General features: G+C 37.8%; 1 protein-coding gene across 3 annotated transcripts in view; it reads right to left on the bottom strand.

The window, feature by feature from the left end:
* The window catches only part of RBM20 (RNA binding motif protein 20), a 98,910-nt gene that overhangs the window by 63,422 nt on the left and 10,855 nt on the right, over nt 1–24,633 (bottom strand). Inside the window, exon 1 of one of the 3 annotated variants that reach the window (XM_066190943.1) lies at nt 12,438–12,488. The exons of the other annotated variants lie outside the window; for them this stretch is intronic. Coding sequence (XP_066047040.1) covers nt 12,438–12,451 — 14 coding nt within the window. The 5' untranslated portion in view covers nt 12,452–12,488. Of the gene's footprint in view, nt 1–12,437; nt 12,489–24,633 lie in introns of those variants that run through there. 3 annotated transcript variants of the gene reach the window in all.

Below are 24,633 nucleotides of genomic sequence, written 5' to 3' on the forward strand. Positions count from 1 at the left end.
GCATGACTTGGCTGTGTTATACATATTTTACATCAGCTTCTACCCTGGCGTTGTTCAGATGAAACCCTTGTAAGAAGATCGACAAGCTCTTAGGAGGATATGAAATTACTGACACAACAGAACACACATAAGCCATGGTTTAATTCAGCAGTGTCCTTAGGTGGCCACCTTCTCCTAGACTATTCCCACAAAAATTTCTAGAAAGCAAGAGAGCAATATTTAAAAGTCAGCAACAGTTCAACTGGAGCCTTACACTATTTACATCTATTTATCTTTTCGCCTTGTAAGGTTTCCATGTGACAGGAGAGTAATTTGCAACTGATAGCACTGAGATGCATGACTTTGCATACATTACCCACTATGGTGCAGCATAGAGATATTTCAAGATAGCTTAAAATAAACTGGCTTGAGCACAAGAAATGGGTTGAGATGTAACAACACAGGGCTCTGCCCACAGCTTCGTCCATCCCAACAAGGACCAAAAGCAACTGGCACGGCTTGCAAATACATTAGGCTTGGATTAGTGCCCATCTCTGCTGCTCCTACCCCATTTTGAGCAGGCATTTTATTCTATTTTAACAGCACTTCTGCTGAGAAAGCTTAGGTTCCTGCTACCCATGTCCTCAGTGCACAGCCACTTGTCACCAGCCCTTGCAGCAACACCCACATCAACATCAAACAGGCAAAGTAGCCATGCCACATGCACAACAGCAGCTGTGGCATCTGCAGAGAGCAGGAGCCTAAACCCCTCCCTCAGAACACTATGGAGACACTGGAGACCCTGCACTGGAACAACCACCGTGGTATCCTGCACTGCCGCCACACTGGGCAGGGGTGAATGTAAAAGTAAGGAATAAAGACTTCATGTACCTCAAAGGTGACTTACAACAAATGGAGGAGGGGAGATGGGACAAGAAAATATACTTCCCTCCAAACTTGTACGGCACATAAGATTTCCTTCTTAGTGTATCAGGTCCTTGCAGGATAAAAACTGCAGTGACTGAAAAAATAAGATGATGACATAAGAATCAAAACAAAAATTGGGTGTCTGAGACGCAAAACTACATTAATACTTTTGAATTTAAAAAAAAAAAGTTTTTCAAAATTTTCAATGTCCTCTCCTTTTTGGCATGAGCGATTACATAGGAAATGTTCGTAAAGCTGCAAATATCAAAGAAAGAGAATCAGATTCATTCTTTCAGTAAAATTCCTGGTTATGTAGGAAGAACATATCAAAATCCCAAAGAGTTAAAAGACCAAACATTTAGTATACTTTCAAATATCAAGTTCATGCTCAATTGTTCATCAAGTTTATCTCTTCCCAGATTCAGGGATGTGATTTTTTCTGGCTTTAAAGCACTTCCTAAACATCACTTTCACAACACCATCTAAACAAACAATGCATTTGTCTGCAGAGTGCATATTTTATAATCTGCTACACCAAGATTTCCTGAAGTGTGTTCAAGAAAAAGGCCACACGGAAGAGGACTTCTTTCACCTGCACAACCTAATTAATTTTCAGTTGCTTCTGGTTTTTGGGAAGTTTTTAATGCTTCAGTTCAATTTTTATTGTACTCCCTCCTCCAATCAAGAAAGGAATCTAGAAATTTAAAGGGTAAGCCCAGGAAAAACTCACCATTTATTACAGAGGCTTACATAAAAGCAAAAACAGCCGCAGTGGATTAATGTATTTCCTTTCCCATAGCTTTTTCACTTAAAGCATAACTGTGCATATTTACTGCAACTCTTCCATCTGCCAGGGGCATTGTGCTGACACATCCAGCACACAGGCTGAGGACTGATGGTGAGGAGAGAGGTCCCACCACTGCTCTCAAACTTTGTGATTAATATAGCATGAAAACCGGTGAAAAGCCACACTTACAGACATTGCTGACTATCAACAGTGACCTAAATCCTTGTTATTTCAGCCCTTTATCCTAAACGTGAGTCAAGTCTTTAACGACATAAAATGCTTATAAACAAAAACTAAAAATAGACTGTCATCAAAAGCTTTAGAGTCATAATCAGACTTGCTCCTTTTTCTTACAAGTCCTGCATAGCCTGTGTGGGGGAAGGAGAAATGGCTCATGCAGGCATTTGGTTTTTCTTTTATGAAAAGCAGTACAACCAAAGAGGAGATACTTACCTTTTGACAAGGTCAAATAGAGTCCACATCACTGTCAGAGTTTATCCTTTAAACCCAATCCTTTCAGCAGGCATATATATAAACACACACACTTGACAATAAGGGAAGTGTTACTGATAGATAAGTTATGTAAATGATACAGCGTACTATAATCACCTCTAAACTTATTCTCGGAGTTCAGAGGTTTCTGCAAGAGATCAACTAGCCTCAATGTCACTCCAGTGCCCCAACACGACAAACCCACTAACTGCAGCAATCTCACAGTAATTCTTCCACCAGCTTGGTGACCTCTTTGCAAACCTCTCTCCAGCCTAACACTGGCCTGAAAAAACCTAGCTCCTTCCTAAACCGAAAAACGCGTATAAAAGCTTAAATGATGCTTCCATGTAGTGAACTTCAAGAAAAGTGCTATTTTTTTTCTTCTTTGTGATTGCAAATCTGTTTTGGAGTATGGTTATTTCTGAAGTGTCATTCTTAATTACTAATTAACACGCTGACTGCATTCTGACACACTCATTCTGACACTGACTTCAGAGGCCCACCAGTTTCAAAAGGTGTTTCACCCCTCTTTCATATTTTCTTTTCGTCTAACACTTTCTACATTACCAAGATGGGCAAACTCACAGCAAAACGTGGCCATTTTAGTAGCTTGAGAAGGCCATCGAAAGCCACATATAACCCCAGTGGTCAAGAAAGCTGAAATCCAGAAGTCTCCAGACAACTGAAAAATACAGGCATCCCAACCACCAGCATCCTACTGATGCACCAAGCAACAGCAACACAGCCAGAATCAGAAGAAGTAAACACACGTAGCTCCCACACCATGCTAATGATGACTTCTTCCAGAGGTTAAAGTAATGCAGTCTCCCTTTGCTGAGAACAATAGGCAAGCTTAGTGATACAGATGTTTATTCACTGGGAATACAAACCAGACAGACCAGTTTACTGTGCAGAAGTCAACAAAAACATCCAACCTCAGATACTTCCAACTGGGCTTTACACTAAAAACCATGGTATGAATACAGACAGTCTTTCCCTGCCCCATGAAGTTTCCCGGCAGGTGCTTTTTCCTTAGAGATGACCATTACCATTGATGACTCACATCAATGCTTTTCATGCCCATTTAAAAAGAAAAAGCTGCAAGCTTTCTTAACTCTCTGCTATAAAACTTAATCATTTACATCTTAGCTCAAATAGTATTTCCATGTGCCACACTAGTCTCGTCTCATATCAAGCTGTGAAAAAAGAATCACCTACTGATCTTGACAGGCTTAAAGGTAATAAAATGCCTTTTGGTCAAGAGTGTCAGTTTATACGGCAATGTCATAAAGGAACTTTGTAAGAAACATCACCCATTGCTGTTCACAAATACAGGCCTGGTTTGGTTATATTCAATTACAAGCAAAGAAGGATAATTAAACAGTTCATGATATGGAATGGCTAAAACATGTGCAATCTTAATTATGTTCTCTGCACCTGTGGTTTCTATGGCTTAAATTATAATACTGATCTTTTAAACTGCACTCAGAGAGTATCCCAGTTCATTCACATGGGAATGATATGTTCTATTTTTAATTAATATATAAATTTAAAAGGATGCAAGATATTGCAGAGCCTTACCACTAGCCAAATATATAATGGCAAATAACTATTAAGATATTTACTCTCGTGTCAAGGCAACCCAAGTAGTTCCAGAAGTAGTCCATGTGCCCAGTTTACTTGTCAGTGTTTTTCCTCTCCTTTGTTCTCTCCACCTTTGTTTTGTTCTTTTTGGTGCTTCAACTCACGCTATTTAATCCACAGTGTAAAGGGGACCTCCCGTAGCTCATTTTTCAAAACGGATTGTAACCTCTACCCGTGTAAGCCGCAACCGCATTTTCCGACGCTGGGAGCAATGAAACCACAGAACCCCTGCTAAAGCCCTCTAATCCTTAACAAAGTCTTTGAGGTGGAGGCACCCACTGCTGTCAGATGTGCGCAGGGGAATGGCACAGGGAGCTCTCGGTGCCGCGGTGGTACCGAGGCGACAGCTCTGGCTCCGAGGCGGCCATGGGATGTCCGTCTGTCCTGCCAGCGGCCGCACGAGCAGCGCCACCGTGGAGCGAGGGGCGAGCGGTCCCCACGCCTAAGGCAGGTGGGGAGTTCAGCAGGTTTACTGCAACTGTCCACTCTTGTCCCAGCACCAACAGACTGTTCCTGCCCTAAATATCGTGGGAAACATAACATCCTCATACTTTTACTTAGTTATTACATTTTTAAGTCATTTTTGCAGTATCATGGTAGATTACCGCAATGTCTGTAATTTCATCCACCCTATATTCCAGTCATTACTTTTTACAGATCTTACAGGAGTTGCAAAATAACTCTCAGGTATTTTTATTTTGCATGTTCCTTAAAAGTACTTGAAACGAAAGCACTGATAATTGGTTTGGATATAAAAATTGAAAGAAATCTAATATAAACTTCATTTTTTTAAAAAAGCCAGTTAGTTTCAAGCCTCCTAAAATCAAAGAAAAAAGAAAGAAGGGACTGGACAATAAGAGTGTCTCTATACAGAGAATTCATAATATACACGACTGCTCTTTATTTCCAGTTCGTTTTCAAGTGTGCGGGTAACACAGTACGGTATTTTTTGATTGGCGAACGCTTTCCCCTCAGGTAGAAAAATAAAAATGGCTCGATAAAGGAAAAGTACAGTTATACAACTGAAAGAAAACTAAACTACTTTCAAGATATTTAAACACACGCAAAGGAAAACAAAGTTATATCCTTTAAAATTTTAAAATGCAACCTTAAACACACTGTAACAGATAAGCATAACCTTTAGTTGTCTTCTGTATTATAACATGGACTAGTGGTAACTAAAAATATTTATGTAATGATCTATTATATATTTATCCCCCACAAAAATTTAATGCCAAACAAGTCAAAGAATTTTCTGACATGAGAAGCTTACTATTCAATCTTTGTAGTAGACTGACATTTAACTATAACATCAAAATGTTTTTGCATTTATCCCCTGTACACTCTGGACAGAACAGAAATTGCTGAGCTCAGCGAGGATTTCTAAAAGATTTCTTCATTGCCAGTATTAACAGGCATATATTAACTTCTGAAAAACAGAAATTATGTAACATTTTAACTACTCTCAGATATCGATGAAATGCCTCGTTCAAGAGATTATTTTTTCCCTACTACCAATCAACAGTCCTTCATATTTGCTATGCTTTCCTTATACTGTCCTTATTAGAAATATATAGAAATATACTTAAAACTTACAAAAAAAAAAAGATTGAAAATACTTGACAGAAAAAGATAACAAAACATCAATTCAAGCCAGGTATTACTGTTTTTTAAAAACAAGTTTCTAACATAAGAAAAATTATTTTTAGAGCATTCACAAAGAATGAGATGTTTTAAATAAGATATTCTTACTATGACAGCCAACACCTAGGATTATTTTCATTGTGCTTTATTTCAGCAAGGCAACAGCATAGCAGCATCTAGCTTATGTGCAACTCAATCCTCTCAGAGCAGCAATACAGAAAAACAAATTTCTTAAATGTTGAACAGACTGCCAGCAGCATAGTAATGGAAACTATTCTAAAAGTTATAGCAACTATGATACTCTCTCCCAAGTAATTAGAAAAACATCTGTTATTTACATTGGGGTTTTTGTTTATAAGTGTTACTTTTTCTTTTTGTTTTACCTCTAGGTGATATTTTATTTCAGAGTAAAAGGAAGTGCACAGCCAGTTTTAGATTATGAAAGATTACACGGCATTAAGACTGTCAGAAGAAAGAGCGAAGGCAAGCTGTGAACCAGCCAGATTAACACCAATGCTGTCACCAGGATTTTCCTCCCAGCACCTCACTTTTTACATTTAACATATTCTCTATGTTTTTAGATTTAAAACTAATCCTTCAAACAACCTTATCATTATCTTTATTTGAACTTATGATATGTCCACTGCTATAGTTTCAGTATTTTGCAGAGTTCTCTGCTAAGAAGAAATGAAACAGGAAGAATAAACACATTCAATTTTCCCTCAACAAGTACTGCATCACCCCCTTAACTGCAGGGTTTTTCCAATATTAAAAAACTTCAAAACCAAGTTGATATACTTTTAAGATTATGTGCGATCGTAAATGACAAGGAATGAATACAAAAAGCAGTCATTAACATACTTCTCTACTAGTTTCAATAACACAATTTCAATTATGACTGTCAACGCTTTTCTCTCAGAGCTTTCCTAGAAACTTTAAAATTCCAGAAATAAAGATGACTGTAACCACATTCTTTTTATTACAACTGTTTTGTAAAATTTACTGCGACATGTATTCTGAAACAGATTCTTTATTTTTCTATTAAGTAATTCCACACTACCTAGTACACGGGAAATTAGGCCACTGCTTAAAGAAAAAATCTTTGAAATAGAAAGTAGAGCTTTTATAAGTTTCCACACAAGTTTTGTAACCACTGTTCCTTAAATCTACCAGTGTTAAGAGTCAGGTCATTGATAGCCCATTTATAGTTTCCCCATTGCAAATGAAAACCAAAATACTACACACCCAACAAATCTTTTTGACATGATACACTAAACTAAACCCAAATTTAATAAAAGTAAACATCACTACTTATGTAAAATTTTGACAGAATTCTCTGACAGCATATTTAGTTGGAAACAGAGACAGATGAATTAATAGGAAGAAGTATAGAAACACAAATTGTCTACCGAAATATTTCTTCCTTTTATTAACTATCCATTTATCTTAGCAACTGTTGAAATACATCCTGCTAAAAGCTGACTGCTAATATGACGTAATTCGGCCATTTTCATGCATATTGTTCAGGGGAAACACTTACATGCTCTACTGAAAATGCACAGGTATGTTTTAGCACTCTTTCAAGCATAGAAAGAACTTCCTTAAACAACCTGATTATGTGTTTAATGTTTTCTGCTTCATTGAACATTCTACTAATTAAATCAACTAAAACAGAAAGCAATCAACAAAAATAAAGGCATAAACTTGATGCGTTTTCTTAAAAAATTCTGAGTGGACAATGAAATGCAGTAAAAACTGCTCAAAGATTTTGCTTGTTTGCTTATTATTTTGCTTTATAACTTGTTTTGGGATTTGGGTTTGTTTTTTTTTTAAATAAAAGCTAGGATCAGGTTAAACTGTCTCCCAGAAGTTATATGTTGAAATTGTTTTATAGTTTTCCGAGGGAGGGCTGGGATCAGAATTTAGGGTTCACCTTCAGTGGAAAATCTGCCCGAACTCTAATCTCCCACACAACACAGAAACTTGGCCCCTACAGGGATTTAGTCTAGCAGAAATCAGCTCCAAAGACTCAAATGCTGGGTCCAGTAATTCCAGGTGTTCTCAAAGCCATGTTAGCGTCACAAATGGAGAGGATTTTACCCTTCCCCACATCCTGTTTAAAAAGCAGATGTGGGGGCTCCCTGGACCCTGACAGACAACTCTTTGTTCCCAGTTGACTGGAGGGCGTCCAAGCATTCCTGCTAAAGAAAACAGGGTTTCTCTGTCCCAGTTGTGTTATGAAGGAAAGAAAATCGCTATTTCCATTGGCTCTTTAGGGGGCACTTCTCAATGAGAGTGGACAAGGTTACCAACATCTCCACAGGTTTGATAGCTGGCTTATTTTAAGGCGCTTTCTGTTTCGTAATTCTCTCAAGCCCAAAAATACAAGTGAATGAATTTTCATAACTTAACATCTCTAGGACTGAAGATCTATTGATGAGAATTAATTGGGCTTGGGCTTTAACCTGTCTCATGTCATCTATTTATAAAGGAGTATTTGAAATCACTAACTGAATGCAATGAGATAATTTTCCTGCGCAACAAAGCCAACATTCCCATTCTTTCTTTAGCCATTTTATTGAGAAATACAGCATTTATTCCTTCTGCTGGTTCTTTAACAAATCTTAGTACTGGATATTAACTGGATATTAACATTTTGTTTTGCTTAGATACCAGAGAGCATGCAGAGGATTCTCGGGGAGGTTTCCTAAAGCAGAGATTCAGAAAAGAACCGCTAATTCTAAATAGAAATTTTCAAGCTCCAGGGGGATTAATGAATAACATACAGAAAACCTCAAGCCAACTGATTTTGGAAACTTTGCATTAAATTAAAATTCTGAGAGTGTTGAACAGGAATCTCTAAAATAATAATTTTTGGTACAATCTCACTGAGAGATATGATGAACATACTAAAAGGAATAAAAAATGTATTTTTATGTTCCTGAAACAGAAAGGTTCATGCTGCTTCCTGCTCTTTGAGGGTATTAAGACAGGATGTATTTACTGGTATAACTTATTAGATAATATGGTAATTTATTTGAGTTCTAAAACAGCATGATTTACTTAGCTATATGCCTGTAATACATATGTACTGAGTAAAAAGGCACACGTAAAGAACTGTTCCAGAACTAATTGTTCCTAAGGAATACAATTCCATTATGATTTTATTAAGTGTACTATAACAATGGTTTTGGAGTATTTGTCAGAGATAAAGAAATCTCATGTCCCCATCAATGTAGTACTTGATACATTGTGCAAATGAGTAATTTGCAGCTTAACTCCTTTACAGGTTTGCTCTCAGTGCTGTATATAGCAGGTCACTGCCAGTACAGAAAAGTTTTGCTGCAGTTTAGCAACTCCAGTTTTCAGTCACACAACCCTGCAAGAGCCACAAGATTTTAAGTTTTCTTTGCCATTCCATTTACTGGGAAACATTTTACTCAAACCACATTGAAGAGCAGCAGTACGATCTGATAAAAAAGTAACCTCTCTAGCTTTCACTCCAGCTAAAATAAAAACACACTGGTCATTGCTTTAGAAAGCAAACTCCAAATGAAGGACAGCAAAACACCACTGGAGGAATCTGTTACATTCAGCATGGTTCTAATACTCTGCTGACTTGTATTACCTGATTGATACATGAAGAGCCTGAAAGCTGGGGTTTGGAAAATTTAAAAAGTCACCATGACAAATTTTAACATAAAAAACATCAATGTGTCGCAGATGTTAAGCCATTTCTACTACTCAAGCAGAATATTTTGCCAGTTTAAATCCTTCAAGATAGGTGGTTTAAAGAAATAACCCCAATTCTCCAACTGCAGAGGTCTAGAGGACCTGGCTGGGACGAAAGCGGCTCATTCTTTACCACAGTTCATTTTTTATGCCTTTTTTTTTCCCCTTCAAGCTTTTTTTTTCTTTTTTTGACAGTTGCAAAATGGGTGAATGACACTAAAAACCACTGACACTTTCATTCAGCAACTCCACAGATCTCTAACAAGGAACCACGTACAATCCACGGAAAAAACCGACAGTACACTGTCTAACAGGTAAACACTTCTGTGTCTACTCATCTAGTCCTAGGAGTCACTGGGGATTAATCTACATTTACAATCCATAGGATTAGGGAGTGCTTCAGAGGAGCCTATGCTGCTAAATTTGTAATTTTTTATAAGAGCGTTTGACAAATCTGTGTAGTCAGAATTACAAACTCGCAGGACAAGGAGCGTTGTTCAGATTGTCTGATTCGGATTTCTTAGTTAATAACTAGAACTGTTTGTAGTTAATATAGGAGTATCACTTGTGGGGATAACTGCAACAGAAACCATTTATTGTAATAGTAATTAATACACCAAATTTCTCCTGAAGGATATGAAGATCTTTGTTGCTTCAGGAAAAACGGGCGGAATTAGGCAACGATTTATTCCGTGGTTTCAAGTTAACTTCTGTTTTTCATCTGACACTGAGAAATTATCTATAGTGATATAAGTAAGAAGTATGATATCAAGAAATATCTGTTCAGCTCTTCTAGTTACTTTTTTAAACTTGCCCAATACCAACTTGAAGCAATTTTTTTTTCATTCAGTACAAAAATACTCTGAGTTAGATTTCATAAAACTCGTTCTAACCATTTTAAAACAGTTTGCCCAGGTCCATGAGATGAATATTGAAGACAAATAACATTTAGACATAAAACAGTTAATACACTGAAGATGTCCAGAGAAAGCCTTATACATGCACTACTGGACTGTGTAAACTGCCTCCATGATAACGATGTTTTCTCCAATTAAGAACTCATTTTGAAAGAATTTCAGTTTTCCTTTGTTTACAGCAGAATCTTCCCCTCATACAGAGATTTTTGCCCATTGCCTAATAAAATTACGTAGATACAGAAGATAAATAGCAGTTTCTGCAAAGCTTCACTAACACAAAGTCAAATACAGATTATTTGTCACCTTAATTTTCTTTTACAGGTATAATTTACCACTACTGCCAATCACACAACAATTGCTCATGTTGGTAGTCACGTCAACAATTGGCATAAAATAACCTCCATAAGCCCTGAAAAGGGTATTCTGTATTTACCACAAGGAAAATATTCCTGTAATGTATTTTCCATGGTATGATTAAGTTGAAGAGACAGAGGCAACTTAGTGATTATTAATAACTACACTTTTATACAGTCTGAACACACACAAAGAACATTTTATTTTTCTGTTAACACAGGAATTCATGAATTTTCACTTCCACCTTCAAAGTTCTGCTTAAATTTTGGAAGTGTGCCTTTAGATAGGGAACCATTCTCCAGTTAAATGCCTGTATGGAATAAATTGTTTCTTCTCTTTGCCCCTTCCCTTCCAGTAAGGGAAGTTGCTATAATATGTAAGAGACTGAAAACAGAGGAAAAATTAACACTTTGCCAAAACCACCTATATTTATCCATAGTGATAGTAATGAACAGTCACTTATGGGATTTTCTTCTTGTGCATTATTTATAACTAAAAAAACCAAATTTTGACAATTACAGTTTATTTACATTATTTTACTCTATTTTTTAAACACCAACATAAATAAAGCCAATCAAAATATACAGTTTCTCAGTTATATAATTCTTTATTATTAACTCACAAACAGAGACAGAGTAGCAACTCTGCAGTTAAACTCCTTTGCTCTTTCAACACTACAGGGTCCAAGAATTTGGGGCAGGGGTCAGCGTCAAGCCAAAACACTAAATGGTTAAACAAAACCCATCATTTAAAATAATGTGAGTGAATTGGCCCACTGGCACACCACAGCACAGGCAAAGCACTCTTTTTATGAATTCTAACAGCTTGCACAGAATTTGATGTGCTCCTTCTAAAGCTTCCTTCAATGCCTTACCTTTATGAGGACCTATATTAATTTTTTACCACTTATCTAACAAAAATATTTTAAATAATGCAGATAAATAAGTTCTCCTTAAATAAAACTTTATGTGATTGCAGTGGCCCTTCTTAAAAAGGAATTAAGAGGAATTAACTGCTTAATTTAAAAAAAAATCCCAAATGCACCCAAAAAATACACTTTGAAAGTACATCTATTGAACAAAACCAATAAATAAAGATGTTCATAAAATGTTTTATACTTCCAAACTGTTTATACTAATTCATGCTTTCAACAGATCTCTGTTTAAGGAAGCATGGTTTCCTATGGCTTCTTGGTCTCACTAGCAGTGTCCTGCCACAGCCCTGTAGCTCACTAAGCCTTGCTAGAGACTTCAATGAGCATCCTTAAAAATAGAGAAAAGTTTGTGATTTCTCCTATCTAGGTCTTTTAAATGCCAGCACTATCAAGCAGTCACCCCAGGACCCAGGAAGGATAAGGGTATGTTGTCAACAAAGGAAAAAAGAGATAAGGCCTTCAGTGTCCACCCCCCTGACCTAACAAAAACCCAGGGCTTGATATTGGTCTCCAGGTCAAAAATAGACTGTCTGCATCGGAAAGAAGCAGAGAACATTTCCACAGTTATCTCATTCTTAGTCGTTTCGCAAACCACATTAAGCACTTCAGTAAAACAGCACCCATACCTGCTGTGGAATCATTTGGGAAAAACAACTCTGAATGATACTTGAGAAAAAACATGTTTTTCAAGAACAATAGAAGCAATTAAGAAAAATAAACCCTACCCTGAAGTTCTTTCTCTTTTACGTTATGCTTTCAATGGTTGTCTTCACAAAACCACCACTAATCCATTCCACTGAAAATTAAAACCAAAACACATAGACCTCCCTCTGCCTTTTTTACTCAACACAGTATCACACACTGAAGGCACAAATACTTAACAAAAGATCGGGTAGCCACACACAGCAGTGAGATACACTGTGTTCTCCTTCTTCTTATCTATCAAGGAAAAAACAGCATTAACTACCAAATGTTACTCTAAGCAATTTTAACAAACCAAGATCATCAAGCCAAACGAATACGCTACCTTTTCTGATTCATTATCTTTGTTTTTGCGTTTCTCCTCTTATAAAATTTTGTCTGCTTTCCTCTGAAAAAAACTCAGTAATTCCCCATGCTCTTGCTGAGCACTCATGTGAGTTCACACGGTTCAACTGCTTGTGTTGTCCAAGCCAGTATAGCTTAAATCCCAGTCAGCCAGGAAGCCAGGCAGATAAGCACTGGTCTATGGAAAATATATCTTTTGAAAGGGAACAGGGTGACTGAAACAGAATTTAAGGTCAGGACAATCTGTAAGTTAATGTAAACTAGAGTTTGTAGGTTAAGGACCTAGTAAATGAACTGAACAAGATTATCTGCCAGGTTCCACTAGGTGTTCCTAATTGCAAATCAATTCATTTTATCTAATTCGAATAGGCAGATTTTGGATGCACACTTTCTCCACTACAGAATTTCATAATTTAATAATGAAATTAAATAAACCAGATTCTGAAATGTGCAGTTTGAGTAATAAAAAGGTAGTGGGATGCTTTTTAGCTAAGACATGCAGATTTCCTTGCAAACCAACAGAACAAAAATATTTTCCAGTGGAAGGCTCTCTTGCATAAGAAACTTTTTCTTCTTTTTTAAGAAAACTCTTTGCTTTCATTTTAAAATCATATATTCTAAAATCATTTGTTCTATAACCTGAGTACAAACAGGTTGTTTTCCAAGACTATACACAAACATAAACTTCATAATGTGTTTTAAATTCAAGATCAGAAAGCTTTAGAAAATAATTAATATTTGTCTTTCAAAATCTTCAGGTGTAATGGAATTCTAAGGCATTGAATAGTTGCAGGGAGACCAAAAATTTCATTAAATCAAGGGGTGAAATCATGTGTAAATAGTAGCTGAAAGTACAGGTATTATTATTTAACTAATCACATTTGACAAAGTATCAGTGTATAGAACAGAACAAAACCACCTACTAAACCAATGAAATTAACATTATTCAATTACACTTGTCCTTGAATGTGACTTCCTCTTATTTAAGGATTTGTGTTCACAAATTTGAACTAAATTAAATTAATGTTATATCCAAGCCTAAGCTAAAAAAAAAAAAGTAGTAGTCAAATGTAAAAAAAAATGCAAGGGTTTTTCTGTATGTGCTCTGAAAAGTAATTCAAAATACCACTAAAGAGATTCAGACATGACTAAATAGCTTTCATCATATAAATTAAACTAAATTCTAAGCTAAATATTATATATATTTAGTTTAGAAGTGATAAAGAATTTGACCTGCCTGTCTCCAATCTGAGATTCTAACCCCACAGAAATTTCTTTTGCCAGAAAAATTAACACCTGCTTTTGGAAGAGGGGTTTTTCATTGACACGCAACCTTCTTTACGGGATACAAATAAAAACGTGTTCTCCTTCTGCACTACACAGACATCCAAGAATGGGAAACAATTTAGAATCTACTCATAAACTATCAGCTTCTTGAGCTAATTTCACGTTCTCTGATCAACATATCTACTGAACAAGCACAAAAAATGGGACATTTCTGCAGCTGTCTTGGAGGAAAGAAATACACTGATAGAGTATGCAAGAATGAGCTACAATATGAACAAACGTGAGATATTATTTTGTTAAATCTATTGAAATAGAAAATATTTAATTACAGTAAAATTGCCTGATGTGCCACAGTATGTTACTGTTGACCAATGGATAAACTTAACTGAATTTCCATTTTGCTTGTCCCATTCACACGGCACTTCCACATCCCTTCCCACTAACCTACTCAAAAGAGTCTCTGCACAGGACAAGACTTCTGGATGGTTATTGGTTTGATCTTATCTATTATCAGTGGGAAACAAAAAGCAATACAGTTTGATATCCTGTTCTATGATTTTTGAAAAAAAAAAAAAAATTCTGTAAGTAGAAAAAAAGACCACGTCCTGTGAGTGCTTCATAAAAGCCTCCTCCTTTAAACAGAAAAAGGGCAAGGTTAATATGCACAACCTGATGTTTAATGACTAAAGTGTTTATGCAGGAGAAATGGTTTATGGTTTGCTCTGTAGCTTTCCTATAAAAGTTACAGTTTGATATGGCCATTTTAGATAAACACAGCTCTTAAGAAGCAACGACAAAATACAGTACTGCACTACTCATTAAAAAATTTGCCTAATTGGGATTAATTAAAAATTAATTAGAAATTGAGAGCTGAGGTGGAAAGAAAAATGTAGTTAAGAATGTTAAAGGAACATCTGCATCATAAAAAAAACCTCACTTGTATCTGAATAATTTTTTAACCTATTTGTGCTAAAATGGTCTTGTACTACTGCTGCAACTGAACAGATGCAAGAAAGTATTTTAACGATATTATGCCTAAAGAATTTACTTCTAGACAGACAGCTTTTACACTGACAGATAACTTTTTTCTTTTAAAATTAGAAGATGATGGTAAAGTCACAAAAAGCTGAAGAGAAGTAAAATCTTTTAAAAACACTGTCTTTTGATCAACTGATTTTCCTACTGGCAGTACCACTTTAAACTGCTATGGATTTTTAAAAACTGCCCTGAGATATCCAAATCAAACTCAGGGTATCTGACAAATTTCTCAAGTTTCTATGACTAATATTGTATCACAGAGTTGATAGTTATGGGCTAAATGCGATCCTGACCTTTTGCGCTCAGGGCTGCGAGCCCTGCAGTCTGTGCGCTGAGCCAACACAAAATCTATGCTTACAGCAGCGCTCTGCACGCCAACAATCCTCCCAGGCAGGATCCCCACTCAGTTTAGAGCCTCTTTAAAGTACAGGAAAGGGTTCCTAGAATTGCAGAAGGTCCCTACTCCTCCTCAGGAAGGTAATGTCTTTTACAGTTGCTCCCTCCTTGATCAAGAAAGTTTTTTTTCCTCTCTTTTTTTTTTTGGTTTTTTTTTTCTTTGTTTGTTTTTTGTTTGTGGACAGACCCTGTAATTCTACAAAGCTGCTGTTAATAGGGCATTTTCAGGCTTTAGATAAATAATACATTTTCAGAACGTAAAGTTTTCCCTTTCTATCAAGTCTGAAAAACTCTGGTCTCTTTCAGCCAAACAAATATTGAATTTCTATTCCTACCATCTTAAACCAAGTCAGTGGGCTGGATTTCTGAGCAAAAATCCCTTCCAGGTGTCCAATTTGCTGTGATTCTCTATGACATTTCTTACAAACAGGAAGAAGCAGTGGGTATTTCTACTTTGTGCTTTATACACAAGGTTCAGCTGTTGAGGAAGGAGCAACTAATTATTACCAAAAAAAAAAAAAATTCCAAAATCAAAGAAGGCTTGGTAAAGACAAGAAACTAGGAATATTGCCGATCTGGACATGGCAGTACATCAGGAAGACTAAAAAGATTTTGTGTGGGAGAAAACCTGAAGAAAAAGCTCCTGAGGAGCAGAGGAGCAAAGGGAGAAGGTCTGTGGGAGAAGGGCGTGAAAACAGCATCCTTTCAGGACCTTTTCCCCACCTCTGTTGCCTCTCTCAGCCCTTAAATCACTGGTGAGCCCATTCTCCACAAAGTCTTTGCAAAAAGAAGCAAAGAGGTCACATGAAACTAATTATCACAACTCTTCCCCTGGGCTTGGAGGAATATTTAATGAAAAATGTAATTAGGTCACTGCTACTCTACAATTTCCAAAAGCCACTGTCATTAATTTTGCTTCAGAGGACAAGCCTTAGCAATCAGAATGGCAAAGCACTTCAATCACCAGCAACACTGCAGTGAGCAAAGACAACCTAAGTCAATAAACAAGTCTGGCTGAGTGACTACAAAAAACAAATGCTTCTTACAAGCAGCCAAACAGAAGATCATCAGGAAACTGTAAAATGATACATGTGCATCATGCAAACCTCTCCTCTTTCCAACCTTCCCTACAAGGGGTTGATCTGACACTGAACCGTGGAATTCCCCAGAGACATGATAATGGAAAAATAAAAACAGCTACCAGTTAATCAATGCCATGCAAGATAAAAACCAGATGAGGGAGTCACTGGATAAAACAGCATCACACAACCATTAAAAAAACAACTGTGTTGGAAACTGCTCTTCCTTCCAGTTTCTCAGCTCCTTGCCTGAAATCTTACAAACAGGGTAGAAAGTGCAGTGCCAGATCAGATCAACTAACCCAGTGATCTGAACCTGCCAATGGCAATCTATGGGCAGATGGTCCACGGATAATGAGACAACCACAAGATACTAAACCCATCTCAGGAAATTTTCTCATTTCCAGAAGCTAGTAAAAACCAAATTTTTGTCTCTTTTGCTGTTCTTCTCTCCATCCCATTTTTCTGGATTTAACCAACGGGTAGGAGAGCCTAAAGAAGTGCCTACAAAACCCACTCTACAGGATAACTGCCAGCAGACTGAAACCTCCTACCCCAGCCCTAATCTCCCTGGAACACTTCTTGTATGTGGGTTCAAGTGAGAAACCCTACACAGTTGAATGTCAGGATGCACAGGGAGTTTTCCTTCCCCATGTACTCCTCAAATCCTCCCTCTTCACCGCAATACTGCACCTGTCCCAGCACAGTACCCCTGGCGCCTTCAATTAATGCTGAGAAAATCCTGACTTAAGTGCCTACTTAAACTTGATGGGTTTGCCATTCAAACGATGGTCTGTCAGCCTAATAAAAGCACCAGTTAGTAAACAACATTACTGCACAAACACTGGCAGAATTATGAGCAACTGCAAGCTGCAATTAATTTGACCTTAGTCACCATGCCCACACAACCAGTGATGCTAATGCTGTGATTTTATTTCAGATCAATGCAAACAGCAACTAATCAACATTCCTGCCATTTCTCTAAAGGGGAAACAAAACTACCCAGTGCAGCTAGGGGAATTTGCAATTGAACAGATGTAAACTACTTCATGGCCCTGAGGAAAATGGAATTCATTCACCAATGTGTAGCTTGAGCTAAGCTAATCCGAGTTGCATATCCAGTTCTCGAAGAGCTTTGAGTAGCAATCAATCTTCCTGCATTCACCAAGTGATTTGTTAATCTGCAGTTTTCATAACGTAATAAAGAACATATGGATTAACTAGCTATTGTTCATAACAGCCGGATGAGCTTCTTAGAGTCTCTTGGTTACTTACTGAGTATAACAGTATCCAGTGCACTGAAACAAACTGGGCAGTATGGATTACATCATGCTCTACCATCTGGAAAGCATTACAATATAATCACTAATACTGTGAAGCCTCCTGAATCCGTTCTTCATTTATAACGCGACCGTTTGAGCTCCAGAAAGAGCATCTGAAGAGTGATTTGTAAAATATGTTACTGAAATCCTAAGTAGGATACTGTTCTTAATAAAAACCATATCTAGGTACAAACTCAATTTTCAGCTTATATCCTTAATCAATTATGCACCAATGCAAATCTCCACTGGTAAATTTTCTTGCTAAATCCACTCTTGCAGTGGATTAGTTAGCTCAGAGAAATCATACTGGGACAGAGCCTTCCAGGACCAGTAAGGTGATTTGAACATTCCCCAGTGCCTGGTTAGCACCCTCTATTAGGTGTACAGAGAGACTCAAAAGAGTGATGGCATTAGACAACAACACAGAAAGCTGAGTCACAGCTCAGGGAGTGGATGGGACAGGCTGGCGGTGGGTAGAGCCACTGCAGTCACAGGAGCTATAGGTTATTCCTGGTCTATCCACTACTCCTGTGCTGACGGGCAGAAAAAACGGCTCATGGTCAGCTGCTGAAGAGAAATCCCTAAGAACGCAACGCAGAGCAACTCAGCAGACAAACATTGTGTTTTCTATAGCCACAGTTGCCTTTAGGGTCACCCACTTTTCCCGTGACAAATGTCCAGCATCCTAGCTTATTTCTGGCCCAGGATGCAAGTGCAGCAGGGCTCGCTCTCACTACAAGAGAAGACAGTCTTGCTTCTTGCCAGCAAGGGACTAGCACCACTTCTGACACGTGAAGCAAAGTCTGCACAATGGCCCTTAGATCCACTTCTGTGAAACTTGTTCCACGGCTGAAAGCCAACAAGGGTCAACAACATGCAGCAGCTGAGTTTCACAGTGAATCCCCTTTACAAATACCCCTGGGCTGACAAATCCCACCATGTTCCTTAAGATATTTTTTCCAGTAAGACAAAGCCAAGCCCTTAATAGGACAACCTGCAGAGAGCTCAGTAAATGAAACCTCTGGATTGGCTTTCCCAGACAGCCATTCCCATTTTACTTCCAAGACTTCAGTATCCCTAAGGAGATATGCAACAGGGTGATTATCCACAGTTCAAGAAAATTTATCTGTGTCTGAGTGTGTATATATATTTATATAAACATGCACACTCTCCATACAAAGCCACATTGATACAACATTTTCAACTCTTCCACAATCTCCAGCTCTCCAAAAAATGAGGTCAGGCTAACCTTGTCACGAATTTATTACAAATGTGGTAAAACCCACAGAAGGAGTTTCTAGAACTCCTTTCTAGAAGTTACTGTAAAAGTTAGGTCATGTCACAGGTCATGCAATAATCTGAAATCTCAACTGGAGAAAAAAGCAAACCATTTGTTTCTAAAATTGTACCCATAAAATATAAAGTCAGTTTCCACCATACCAATGCTTTGACCTAGGCAGCCCCAGAAACGTGGCAAGAAACCAAGAGATCTTTTGGACAATGTATATTATCATACACATCATTGTTCCAACACTGATTTTACACAATTTCCTGGTAAAAGGAGAACAGGCCTTTTTGGATAACATGGCAACTGTGTGGGAGACCAGAATGTAGTATTTATACGTTGGGAAAGGTTAGTAATATTAATAGCTAAAATTGTGCATCATCTCTAAAACAGGAGCTCCTTACATAAATAAAACTGTACATAAGCGCACACACATCCCAAAAAACACACGCACACATAATAATGTTGTTGTATTACACACATCTCTATTACTAGCACTGAGATAGACATTTTCTGTTCCACCTGCACGTTATACCAAGAAAGTTATTTTGTCTGCTTTCATTATCAGATCACATGACAGGAATTTTGCCATTATTTTTATTCATTTCAGTGAAAAATGCTTTATGACCTGGCTCTTTAGTTTTACTACCCACTTAAACAAATACATTTCACATGCCATTTTTGGAATAAAAAGGAGGATGCTTCAAATTCTTCAAATAAAGTCTACTATTACAACTATTTGAAGCCCAAATCTGAGAAAACGTAAGAATTTTTATAGTCTTTTTAAAACCACATGTTTAGCTCAGCTAATAAATCTGTTCATGTGAACTCTGCAGCATTCAAACAAATGGATGAATGCTCAGGCTGCTAAAAAACAGATAAAGTTTCTAATTCTCCAATTATTTAAGCCCATCTATTGAAAAAGACATTGAAGAATTCAAAGTGTCTGCTTTAAAGAAAGATAAACCTGGCAAGATATTTTTAAACAGGCACAGACATTACAAAATAATTCTTTTTGCCACCTTGAGAAGTGCACTTTTAAGATTATCTAGAAGAACAATCAGCAATTCTTCTAGATTTGCATACATAAAATTCTGCTTTCCCTTTCAGTACTCTTCAACCAACGTTGAAGGTAATTGCTGCCCTGATCGCCAGCTCATATTGAACAGATGAGCACTAGTAAATCAAAAGCTGTCCAGATCTCCTACTGTGGATCAACATATACATAATGGCTGCTTGCCCATGACTGGAAATCCTTCTGATAGCTTAATGCTGTCAGGTGCTTCATTTCCAGTGGCCAAAACATAATGTAATATTCCAGAGGACAAATTTTTCAGGCTTCATTTCAAGCACAGAAGTATGTGAACACCATTAAAACCCACTGATTTTGCCAAGATGCTTTTGTCAAGCATGTGTTTCACTAATGCATTTATGAAAATAAACATACAAAACTAATCAGTTTAGAAAGCTAAACAGCAGCAGAAGATGCAGACAAAGATGACAGAAGCAGAATTCTGCAGGTAATATTAGTTTGGCAATTCTAATGTTGGATCACAGTCTCAGTTGGAGAAGAGACAATCTATTAATGTAATTGCGTCATTTTTTAAAATTGTCTAGGTGAACATCACATCGTATTTAAGTCGGAAAATTAAATTTTACATTTTTCAAAGAATAAGTGGTCTGTGTATTTCTTTACAGCGTGTAATATGCTCACATAAATCTTTGTGCTCACAAAATTACAATCTGAAGTAAAAAATGGGCAGCAGTACAGGAGAGCATGAACAGAGAGACAGCAGCCAGCCAAGGCAGGAGGATTAATAGAAGAGATGGTTTGCCAAGGGTTTTCTGGAGAGGGCAGGGAGGGGGTGGAAGCTTGGAACAAATTAATGGGCAAACTGTTCCAAGCACCAAGATTGGCACGGGAAGATGGGTCCAAAAGACCGCGACTCCAGGTTTGTATTACTTAACATCACTGTCTGGCTATCTAACTGTACTGACACTAACCACTGTGAATAGCAACATATTTCTCACCAGTGATACAAATGCCTCGTCATCCAATACTCAAATCTATGAAATCTCTGGTATTTCTGCTAAGCGGAAGATGTGTGAAAGTCCAGCAGTCAGAAGAGCAAGTGGGATTTGCCTGGGCAGATGTAATCACACTTACTGCCATGCCCAGGTACCAGCCACCCTAAAGACAGTCTGTAGCAGGCCATTTTCTCATTTAGCTGTCAAGGGTAGGAGTTCAAATAGACTCCCATATGCATGCCACAGGAGTATGTGGATGTTGAAGGTAATGCCTTTCAAAACTGACCACCTAACCCAGCTTCATCTACCTGACAGAGCACAAAGGACCCTGCTCAGTGGAGTCTGATCACTGCTTGGCCAGACATGGCAAACCGCAGGGAAACCTCTTCCCAAAATCTCCAATGTCCCAGCTACTCCCCACTGACAAAAGCAAAGGAACCAGGAAAACACTGAGAAGGTTTTTCCATTTTGCACCATGGTTAGGATCAAGAGCCAGTCACACGAGCATGCAAAGAAGCACTGTGTTCTCTCAGGAGTGTCCTTTCCAGTGACAGGGGTCAGTTGGGAATAAGTCACACAGCCTGTGCTTCAAACAGCTGAAAGTCAAAGAAATCAAGGGACAAATGCCACAGGAACAGAGACACCCTCATCCCTTGGTACCTCTGGCTGCAGCGCTGGGTTCCGAACACCGCGTTCATGGACGGGGTGTTACGGGCGCTGAGCTGGGAGAGGAGGGTTTGCAGGAGGAAGCACACCCTCTGCAGGCTGAGACTGCCGCTGGAAAACAGCAGTGCTCTAGGCAAGCAAAGGCAGTTCAGTTTGAAAGGAAGTTGCACGGATTTTTTTTCAAACTCACCGAAATGCAGGAAGAAGAATTCAGTATATCTAAATCAGCAGAAAAATGGTACAAATCCATGGTATATAAGCGGTTCCACTGCACCACCTATTCAGGGATCACATCGCCCATTTCACACAAACAAAAGAAAAGACATAAAACCAAAATAAAATAGGAATAACCTCACACAAAGCAAAAGATGTGAAGAAATGAAAGAATAAAAAGACATTCAATTTAATTTAATTTGAATACCTTTTTTTTAAGTGCACTTTCTCATAATTTCCAGAAGAACACATGGAACAGATACACAAAAACCTTACCTACTTACAAATTTTTAACATCCAAAAAGATTTTAAACACTTCCCATGAGGTTTCCATCACTGTAAATAATAACAGAACTACAAATTAAGCATAAAACTAATTAAAGAAACATCAAGTAGCTAAAGTGTGTCTACAAAAAAGATTAATATAATTATAGCTCAGCAATTTGAGAAGAGAATATTTTGAATAAGTAGGTAATTAAGTTAAGAGAGGCCTAAAGAAAGATTTCACACTCACATTCATATGCTGAAGCAGTTTAAAAATAGAGAGCAAGAACTGCCTGACTTCATGTTTTAATTTTAGCTGGGTGATGAGCTGGTCCCAAAGACAGAAAGGGACAGCAGGATTTTTTCTCAGCAAAGTGCCCTTCGTATTTTTATGTGAAGGAAATGCAGTATGTTCTATTAATATCCTGTTGTGGCCCTACATAAGCCTAGGCACCCTTTCAATCAGGAAAAAGTTCTGGTTCGCTTCTTCAAATCACTTCACTTTCAAAGACATACACAGAAGTTAGAGAATGTCCTGACTGCTCTGGCCACTTCACAGGTAAATAACATCCACACAGGAATAGACACATTGTTTTCCCATCAGTCACCTATGCAATTACTAAAGTCAAAGTTTTCTATCATGAGGAGGGAAAAGCAAATGATTGAGTTCGCACCTTACCTTCATTCTCATTTTAATTAAGAGCTGGGAAAAAAATGTCAACATCAACCAGAAAGGTGGGTGGGTGCAGGAGGGAAGAAATCATATTTGGCTTAATGCTGGCATAATGCCTAGGCTCTGCCAAAGAAGCTGGGAGAAGTACACAGACTTTTCCCACATAAAGAAAGATTCTTCCTCTGGGTATGGCACCCTCATATGCTTCACCTTCCTGACATCTCTCTGATGAACCTTATCCCAGAAAAAGCTCCTCCACAGCAGGTCCCTGCCCACCCAATGCTGTTTCAGGCTGGCAAATTTTGACAGCAGGGCAGGACTGAAATTCTTCTTATTCAAGAGCATCACACGGAAAACTTTTCTGTCCTTCAGGGAACGGTGGAAATGAAGACTAACCAGCTTGTAGGTTATTTTTCTGACATACTCTTCCCAAAGCGTCAGCTATGCAACTGAAGGTCAGATTCTCGCCCAAATCCTCAGGTGTCACAAAACCACATTTTTAATTAAGACTAATTTTCTTGATAGATGACAATGGTTAAAACCTAGGCAGGGAGTACAAGTTAATCCTTCAGTAAAAACAAGCCTGCTAAAGTCTCCCATCCTCTTCCACAGTTACATTCCCTTGCCTGTATTTTAGAGCAACAATCAGCCTTAAGACTTCAGAAACATCCCCCCTCTTACGTTTGGCATTTACTTATAGATTCATCTGAGGCTCCTCCTGTACAATTCCACATGCATTAATACTCATCATTGATTCACTCCAGCTCCTTCTGTGAATAAGCATTTGCAAACTTTATTTGTCAGGAAGTGAAATGCAAGTCAGTCGAAGTTTGCATTAACACCCTGCTGGTCAGCACTTCCTAGGTGAGAACACTCTGCCATTGTGATCTTTAGTACACTGTCTTAGTAAACTGTGTATCCAAAAGCACAGAACGACCATGCCATCCCTTTCAGTGACCAGCTTCCCATTCATACAGCTCTTGAGGAAATAAAGCAGAGCACAACAGATAAGCAGCTGAGCCTAGGAAGATACATGTAACTTGTTTACACCCATATAACTGATACTTTTTGGTTTTAATCTTAACACAGTTTTGCATTTTTAATTACCACAATGTGGTTTTTCCCACAATCCTACTAACCCAATCCCAATTTATGCCAGAAGTTCCACACAGTTCTGAAAACCTTTTTCCATTACCCTATTCAGATGAAGGTCACTGTCTTTTCTCCCAGCAGAAGCATGCTCTGCATTTCATTTGTACACATGAAATGAGCTCATTTACTCTTATCGCTCCTAACATTTCTAGTTTAAGCGTCAGATACCAAAACAGGCCCAGGCATCAAGAGCACTCTATCCCCACCATTGGAATGACAACTTCCACTTGACTTCTTGCATCAAATGAAGTTAAAGCACTTGAAACTAAAGACTGAAGAGATGACTAAGTCCTTTCGTTTTACTGAAGACCCCTCTATTTTAGAGATGCTCCTCTGCAAGAAGGTCATCGGCTGATATTTTTACTTTCTCCTGCTAAAGTTCAACACAAAGTTTGTAGGAAGAGATCATCACTAGCTGCATCACTATTTATAGTTACTTACTCTACCATTATCCTAACAAGACCCTAATCAACAAAGCTTCTGATCCACCTAAATTAAAATTGTAACATGAAGGCATTTTTGTTTGAAAGAGCTTTTAATATAAACGAAATTTCTGCTTTTCTTGCTCTAAATTAAAAAAAAATTTGAAAATTCAAATACCAGTTCTTCTTCATCTCCCCTCCCAAATCATTCAGATAATGCTTCTCTTTCACCCCCCTGTGTAAACAAATCGTTCATGGGGTTCTAGGTATATGAGAGGTTGGTTTTCTGTGGCAGAAGACATTCAATTTATTTTTCTCTCTTCTGAAAAAGGAAAAATATCCTTTGAAAGA

This window comes from Chamaea fasciata, unplaced genomic scaffold (genome assembly GCF_029207755.1).
Source record: "Chamaea fasciata isolate MVZ Bird 193981 ecotype frontalis unplaced genomic scaffold, bChaFas1.0.hap1 SCAF_9, whole genome shotgun sequence".
Taxonomy (NCBI): Eukaryota; Metazoa; Chordata; class Aves; order Passeriformes; family Sylviidae; genus Chamaea; species Chamaea fasciata.